The sequence below is a fragment of the Mustela nigripes genome, chromosome X (genome assembly GCF_022355385.1).
Source record: "Mustela nigripes isolate SB6536 chromosome X, MUSNIG.SB6536, whole genome shotgun sequence".
In the NCBI taxonomy this organism is placed as follows: domain Eukaryota; kingdom Metazoa; phylum Chordata; class Mammalia; order Carnivora; family Mustelidae; genus Mustela; species Mustela nigripes.
The window spans coordinates 1,700,317-1,708,107 of NC_081575.1; the positions used below are offsets into that span (position 1 = coordinate 1,700,317).

At 63.4% G+C, this 7,791-nt stretch overlaps 1 protein-coding gene across 2 annotated transcripts; it reads left to right on the plus strand.

Annotated features, from left to right (window-relative positions):
- Positions 1 to 1,106: 1,106 nt before the first annotated feature.
- Positions 1,107 to 7,428, plus strand: PDZD4 (PDZ domain containing 4). Of its 2 annotated transcripts, none has more exons than XM_059384760.1 (7): positions 1,107 to 1,385; positions 2,360 to 2,450; positions 2,899 to 2,997; positions 3,856 to 3,918; positions 4,298 to 4,399; positions 4,664 to 4,774; positions 4,911 to 7,428. In XM_059384760.1, exons 1-7 carry the CDS (start codon positions 1,315 to 1,317, stop codon positions 6,426 to 6,428), a joined length of 2,055 nt encoding a protein of 684 aa, XP_059240743.1. In that variant the 5' UTR covers positions 1,107 to 1,314; the 3' UTR covers positions 6,429 to 7,428. The 2 variants fall into 2 exon arrangements, with proteins under 2 accessions (XP_059240743.1, XP_059240744.1); XM_059384761.1 differs by having other exon boundaries at positions 1,107 to 1,367.
- The last annotated feature ends 363 nt before the right edge of the window (positions 7,429 to 7,791 follow it).

The window sequence follows — 7,791 nt, forward strand, 5'->3', positions numbered from 1 at the left end:
AAAAAAAAAAAAAAAATGTTTTCTGACCAGGGAAAGTTTGTGGAGCCGGGAAACATCAATACTGAGCTTCTTATCTACAAGGACAGAAGGAAGTAGTGGATAGGTAATTGTTTGCTTTTCTGACATGGCCGTGACCCCGGAATGACATCCAGGCGTTGGTCTGTTCCATAGCAGCCGGGAGATGCTCTTTCGCAGTCGGACGGGGCGTGTCTCTGCAGAGCTCCCATCCCCGAGACCCCCAGAGACGCAGATGGCACTGTGGGAATTCGGAGACTGGGACAACCTGGCCACGGTGCCCAAGTGCGGCCCCTGTCCCCTCATCCTGCACTCCTCGTGCTGACTGGTGGGGACTCTGCTTCCGCCTGCAAACACGCCTCCCTTTCTCCCTTCCCCTGAGGCCGGCCAGGTGCCCCCTGCTCAGGGAGCCTTCCCCGGAGGCTTCTCCCCAGCTCCTGCCACTCTGCAGCCCAGCTTGTGACCTTGACTCACTCACTCCCTTCGGTTTGCTGGACTTCGGTTTCCTCAAGGGCACAATGGGGCGTTGGGGTCAGGGTCTAGGGGAGACACATTGGGCACCCAAGAAATGGCAGTTGTCTTACGAGGATCACTTGATTGGCACCTCCCTTAGGTTGTCTTGGCATGTGAGGGGGCTCTGTGGGGGTCACCCTTTGTCTTCAGTGATTCTGTCATTGGCTTGAGGACAGATCCTGTCCTTGATGTCTGCGTGCTCTTTTTTTTTGACCCTCCTGCCTGAACCTAGTTATGGACTGACTCCACTGGGAGAGGAGTCCAGGTCTTCCTCCAGCCCTGATGTCAGATGAGCACGACAGAAGTGCTGTCGTTGCCAAGGGGGCCTCGCTGCGGGTCTCCTAGAAGCTAGCTCTGGCCTCTGTGCTGCCTGGAGGAGAAGCAGGTCCTCAGGAGCACTGAGGACCGAAGCCTGGGGGGGCTCCTGCTGGATGACGTTCTAGGGTGGGGGTGGAGTCCTGGGGGCTCCCTCAGGCCCAGGCAGCACCATGTAGGGGTAGGGCTGAGATGTGGGGCTCCCCCGGGCATGAGGGTGGAGAGCGCACTTGGCCATGGAGAGCCGAGCAGCGGGCGGGTTCTCACGGGGGCGTGTCTCTGCTGCAGGTGAACGGGAAGGAGCTCTCCAAGCTGTCTCAGGAGCAAACCCTGGAGGCCCTCCGCTCCTCCAAGGAGCCTCTAGTGATCCAGGTGCTGAGACGCAGCCCCCGCCTCCGGGGGGACAGCTCATGCCATGACCTGCAGCTGGTGGACAGTGGCACTCAGACCGACATCACCTTTGAGCATATCATGGCGCTGGGCAAGCTGCGCCCGCCCACCCCGCCCATGGTCATCCTGGAGCCGTACGTCCTATCTGAGCTGTGAGTCGCCCTCAGGAGGGCCCCGGGCCCTGCCTCCAGAGAGGGCACGCCACCCAGAGGCTACGTCGCCGCAGCTCTGGGCGTGGCAGGGAGACCCTGCCTGGCCTGCCCTCTTGGGCAGGAAGCAGGCTGCTTGGCCTCCAGAGCCGACTGGGACGTCCAAGGGCTCAGCAGTCTGTAGGCGTCTGCGGCCTCAGGCTGGACAGCAGCCGGTGCAGGGACCGGGGAGGCTTCACACACAGGCTCCCTTTGGTATCTCCCCTCCCCCTCCCGGGACCTTGCTCCTGGAAGGTTGGGGGCCTCCGCTCCTCCTCCTCCACCTGTCTTCTCTGCCGTCCATCGTCTTCTGCCTCTCAAGCATCCTTCCTTGAATCTTCTCACATCCTTATCTGTCCCATCCTTTCCCTGCTCTGAACTTCCTCCATCTCTTCGGCTTCTTTCTGGCCCCTTCGGAAGAAGGGCGTCTCATCCAGGCCAGGTGGCTCATTCCGCTAATCTAAACCCGTGCCTCAGGGCGGGGGTCCCGGGATGCCCTCCTCTGCAGAGAGTGAGGCCCCTGGCCGCTGGCAGCCGCGCTTAGCCTTTGGGGCAAGGAGGGCTGCCCCTGGAGGTAGAGTGGGTCCTCCTCTACTCCCTAGCAGTCCTCTGGGGCCTGGATAACTCCTGGGGGCGTTGCATGGGCGGGACCAGTGCCGGGGTGGGGTGGGTGGCAACTGCAATTTGGAGAAGTGGGTACCCTGCCGGCTGGGCTGGGCGACAGGGCGGGATGGAGTGGGGAGAGCGAGGCATGCCCTTGTCCTCCGTGCAGAGCCCTGCACACTCCCGTTCAAGAAGCATTCCTGGTCTTTGCATGGATGCATGTAGCTCAGAACGAGGGGCTCCATGCTGAGCTCAGTGGGAGCGGCCAGCCCAGGAGCTGGGGCTAGGGCACTAGAGGAGCAGATGGCTGGCCTGACCTCACTTCTCCTGGGCAGCCCCCCCATCAGCCATGAGTATTATGACCCGGCGGAGTTCATGGAGGGCGGCCCGCAGGAGGCAGACCGCATGGACGAGCTGGAGTATGAGGTGAGCCAGCTTCAGGAGCCGGCCCCGGGACGGCTGTCCGCAGCCCAGCTCAGGCCTGGCTCCCCTTGTCCCCAGCGGCCAAGATGCACGGCTGCCTACTCCGGCTCACGGGCCAAGGCGGGTCAGATCGGGCTGAGTCGGGGAGGGGCGTGGGCAAGGTCCCTTAGTCAGTCTGTGTCAGTGAGTCTGTGTCCCACGCATGTCTGTGATCTGTGTGTCCCGTGCGTCTCGCATGTGTCTCGGGCATTTCCTGGCAGGGGAGACCGCGGCACACGTGCGCCACTTGGGATGGTAAGAGAGACCCTCTAAGCTGGAGGCTGGAAACTTGCTTCCGGTGGCGAGCTGCCGGGGTTGGGGCTGGGCCGCGGCTGCCACCCGCTAGCATGCCTCCGTGCTCACCGGTTTTGGGGGCTTTCTCCCTTTGCTTCCCCCGCGCCCGCTGTGGCAGGAGGTGGAGCTGTATAAGACCAGCCACCGGGACAAGCTCGGCCTGATGGTGTGCTACCGCACGGACGAGGAGGAGGACCTGGGCATCTATGTTGGAGAGGTACGGCGGCGGGGCGTGGGGGCGGGCCCTCTAGGAGGTGGTGGGGCTCCAGGCCTCCTCCTCAGGCGCCGGACCCCCAGGCTGCACTTGGCACCCGCAGTGGGGAGGGCGGGGCATCGTGGTGGCGGGTGACACGGCAGCCCCATGAAGAGTGCCCACACCACCCCGATCCCTGTGGCATTTCCATGCGGTGCGGGGCTCTAAGGCAGCCCGCAATGCCCTGGCTGCCAGGGGCGGCGCCTGCTCAGTATCATGGGGCACGTGTTCGGCCCCCGCCATCCTCCCCGGGAGACTCGGGACTGGGAGCGAGGCTGAGGTCTGGGCCTGGCTTTGCTCTTCTTCCCACAGCCCGCAGCCAGCGCCCCCTGGAACTCATAGGGTTGTTCTTCCCCACCTGTCCTTGGTGGACATGGTGCATCCAGCCGCCCGCATTCTTGTTAAGTCAACCTTTGCATGGATACCTTCCTGCCCATTGAGCCCCAGAGCTGGTGTGGGTGGGGCCAAGTGCGGGGAAGTGTTCGGCTTCCTGCACTTGCATTGCCTGCATTTGCCCGGCCTCTGGCGTGGAAAAGAACAGGTTTCCACGCACGAGAGTCTACGAGAGACCGCTGGGGGCCTGGGCCTGGGCCTGGGGAGCTTTTAGCTGGCTCGTGCTGGAGAGAGGTGACTAGCCCAAGACCCACTGTTTTGTCCCTGCCTCCTGGAGCTCGGAAGCTTCCAGTCTGAGCTGAAGAGGGAGCAAGCCAGGAGATTGTAGTTTGGCTTCAGAACCCCCTCCCCAAGGTGAGGCTGCCCCTTGCTCCCAAAAGGGAACCCGAGTGAAGGATGCCAGGTCCCCATGATGCATCTGCCTTGCAGGTGAACCCCAATAGCATCGCAGCTAAAGACGGCCGAATCCGCGAGGGGGACCGTATCATCCAGGTGAGTGGGTGCGTGCGGGCGGTGCGGGCAGGCCTGACCATGGCCCCGATGCCCTGGCCGCCCACTGACCTCTCCCTAGCCAGTCCCAGCTCTCTCCTGCCAAGAGCCTCGCCCGATGGCTAGACATCCTGCTGTGCCTGAAACCGGGGCTGGGTCTTCTCTCTCTCCGGTCCGGCTGCCTTGGGAGATCTGCTGGCATCGAGTGTCTGTGCTGCTCTGGCACGAGGACCCCTTCCTCTCCCTGGGCACCTTCTACTTCATTTCCATCCTGTCAGAGCTCAAGAGCCTTTCCTAACCCAGGACGCTCCACTAGGGTAGGGCCTGCCCCAGAGCCAGCCCTGGCATTCTGTGTGATGGTCCCTTGGCTTGTTGCATGCAGATCAACGGTGTGGACGTCCAGAACCGGGAGGAGGCGGTGGCCATTCTGAGCCAGGAGGAGAACACCAACATTTCCCTGCTGGTGGCCCGGCCTGAGAGCCAGGTGTGTGTGCACCTGGCAGGGCCCTCCGGGACCCCTGGCATCGGGCTTTCTGTGGGGGCTGCTGATGGAGGGTGGGGCGTGTCTTTGGGGCCCATTTCCCCTTCCGGCCTCTGATGACTGAGTGTGCTGCGGCTGCCCTCTCGCCTGGGTTCATTCAACCTCCCTGAGACCAGGAGACCGGGTATGGTACTTAAAGGCAACCACTGGGGTTGTGTCCTGGGCGGTCCTTAAAGCAGTGGGGACAGCAAAGTTCTGTGTCTGCAGCTGGCAAAGCGGTGGAAGGACAGTGACCGGGATGACTTTCTGGATGAATTTGGCTCTGAGCACGAGGGGGACCTGCGTGCACGGAAGCTGAGATCCCCCCCTGCCCAGCAGGTGAGGAAGGAGGCAGGGCGGGTGGGGGGGCCAGGGGGCTGGGGCATGTGGTAGATGGGCTGGACCCGAAGGCCCTTCTGACCCCAAGCCTGGCCGGCGGGACCCATACCGAGTGGGACTCCTCTTTCTGCCCCAGCTCGGCCATGAAGAGGAGAAAGGGGTCCCCGATGTGGGCACGGGTCTGAGCAACAGCCAGGAGCTGGACAGCGGTGTGGGCCGCACTGATGAGAGCACCCGCACCGAGGAGAGCTCCGAGCACGACCTTCTGGGGGACGAGCCCGCCAGTGCCGCCAACACCCCTGGTGCCCTGCGTAAGAGCCGGGACCTGCACTTCAGCATGGACTCGCTGCTGGCAGAGGGGGCGGGGCTGGGCGGAGGCGACGTCCCCGGCCTCACCGACGAGGAGTACGAGCGCTACCGGGAGCTGCTGGAGATCAAGGGCCATCTGGAGAATGGCAACCAGCCGGGCCTGCTCTTCCCCCGTGCTGCGGGTGGCAATAGTGCCCTGGACGTGAACCGCAACGAGAGCCTGGGCCACGAGATGGCCATGCTGGAGGAGGAGCTGCGGCACCTGGAGTTCAAGTGCCGGAACATCCTGCGGGCGCAGAAGATGCAGCAGCTGCGGGAGCGCTGCATGAAGGCCTGGTTGCTGGAGGAGGAGAGTCTCTACGACCTGGCTGCCGGGGAGCCCAAGAAGCACGAGCTGTCAGACATCTCCGAGCTGCCCGAGAAGTCGGACAAGGACAGCACCAGCGCCTACAACACTGGGGAGAGCTGCCGCAGCACCCCACTGCTCGCCGAGCCCTCGCCGGAGAGCCCCCTGCGGCGGGCTGCTGCCGGCAACTCCAACTTGAACCGGACCCCTTCCGGCCCCGTGGTCAGCGCCCACCCCAAGGCACCCCCCCTGCAGGGGAGCCCCGCCAAGTTCCGCTCTCTTTCCCGGGATCCCGAGGTGGGCAGGAGACAGCACGCGGAGGAGCGTGTCCGCCGAAGCCCCAAGACGGGCGCGACCCTGGAGCGCGTGGGTCCCGAAGGCAGCCCATACCTGTCTCGGCGCCACCGCGGCCAGGGCCAGGAGGCCGAGCACTACCACAGCTGCGTACAGCTGGCCCCGCCGCGCAGCCTGGAGGAGCTGGGCCAGGGCCCCCTGAGTCTGGCTGCAGGCCCTCGCGTGGGCGGGGCCGCAGTGGCCCCCGAAGCACCCCGCATGGAGTGGAAGGTCAAGGTGCGCAGCGACGGGACCCGCTATGTGGCCAAGCGGCCCGTGCGCGATCGCCTCCTCAAAGCTCGGGCCCTGAAGATCCGCGAGGAGCGCAGCGGCATGACCACGGACGACGACGCGGTGAGCGAGATGAAGATGGGCCGCTACTGGAGCAAGGAGGAGCGGAAGCAGCACCTGATCCGGGCGCGGGAGCAGCGGAAGCGGCGCGAGTTCATGATGCAGAGCCGGCTGGAGTGCCTGAGGGAGCAGCAGAACGGCGACAGCAAGGCTGAGCTCAACATCATCGCCTTGAGCCACCGCAAAACCATGAAGAAGCGGAACAAGAAGATCCTGGATAACTGGATCACCATCCAGGAGATGCTGGCCCACGGCACACGCTCTGCTGATGGCAAGCGGGTCTACAACCCTCTGCTCTCCGTCACCACCGTCTGAGCCCCGCCGCACTCCGGGGCGGGCCCCCCGACCCAGCCCAGGTCCAGTGAGCCTCCCAAGACACCCATTCCCTGCTCTCCCTTAGAATCTAGTGTGTGTCCGTGCGTGCGCACAGGACTTTGTGACCAGAGAGAAACCCCCAGGAGAAGGGACGCTTCTCTCTGTCGGCTACTTCCTGCTCTCCGAGTTTGGTGACCGCGTCAACAGTAGGCATGGTGCAGGGGCAGGCCTGTCGCAGGCCCCCCTTCAGCTTCGTGTGGGCCATTTGTGCGCAACACAGGCCCAGGCACATATACGCACGCACACGCGCACCCCCCAGAGCTCTCAGCGTGGGTGCTTGGGGACAGGAAAAGTCCAGCTAGAAATCAGAGGTCAAGAGGACTGTCCTAAGCACAAGAGAATGCCGGGCTTTGAAGCTGTGCACAGTCTCGCCCCTGCCGGAGGCCTTGGTTATTTGTAGACAAAGGCACCCCTGGGTTTTGTGGGTTTGTTTTTTTCCCCCTTTTCTGTGCTTGCCAATTGTTGTCTTTTTGTTTTGTGGATCTGCTGGGGTGGGGGGCTGGCAGCTCCTTCAGGCAGCCTGATGAAAGTGGAACCCCCAGTGATGGCTGGGAAGGAGGTGGGGGGGGAGGAGGAGAGGGAGGGCTGGGGCAGGGGGGGGGGGGGGGGGGGGGAGGGTAGGAGAATAGGAAGCAGCTTTCTTGGGCATCTCCGCCCTTGAGGTGTGGGGATGGGGAGCCTCCAATGTGGCTTGTGTGGCCGGCCCTGGGGGCCACTTACTTCCCCGATGACCTAGGGAGAGCTAAGGCATAAGTAGCTGGGGAAGGTTTTGGTGACAAGACCCATGGTGAGCTGCGGGAGAGGCCTGGACCCGAGCGCCCGCCGTACCCCCGCTGCCAAGTGTGTAACTCGGAGAGCCTCAGCTGGAGGCAAACAGGCCGCCCTCCCCCACCCCGCATCGGCATTGAGAGAATAAAGCAAAGCTGCCTTTCTAAGGTGACTCTTGGCCTCTCTGTGTTCATTCTCACGGGCTGGAGAAGAGATGCCGGTTGTGGTGGGGTGGGAGGGCTGGGGTCAGTTCAAAGCTCTGCGTCTGTGCTTTCTCTATCACTGCGGAGCAGCGGGGTCTTCTCAAGTCCATCTTGTGCTCTGAGAGGAGGTGTTGACCGTCACCGGGATCGTTTCACAAGAGTGAGGTCACAGAGTGATGGTCAGAGGCAGGCCCTGCCATCAGTGCTCAACCAGGTCTCTGCCATGTGGAGGACAACGCTGGTCTAGTGGAACCCTTGAGAAGCGGGTTCTGCCCTCCTCCGCCACTTAGCAGATGCCCTGTGGTTTGCTGCACTGCATGGAACCTCGAGCA

Coding starts and splice junctions, on each gene's coding strand:
- PDZD4 (XM_059384760.1), top strand. CDS start 1,315: ATGGCGCTGGGCAAGCTGCGCCCGCCCACCCCGCCCATGGTCATCCTG. Junction 1,386..2,359: donor CCGTACGTCCTATCTGAGCT/GTGAGTCGCCCT, acceptor TCTCCTGGGCAG/CCCCCCCATCAGCCATGAGT. Junction 4,775..4,910: donor GATCCCCCCCTGCCCAGCAG/GTGAGGAAGGAG, acceptor TTTCTGCCCCAG/CTCGGCCATGAAGAGGAGAA.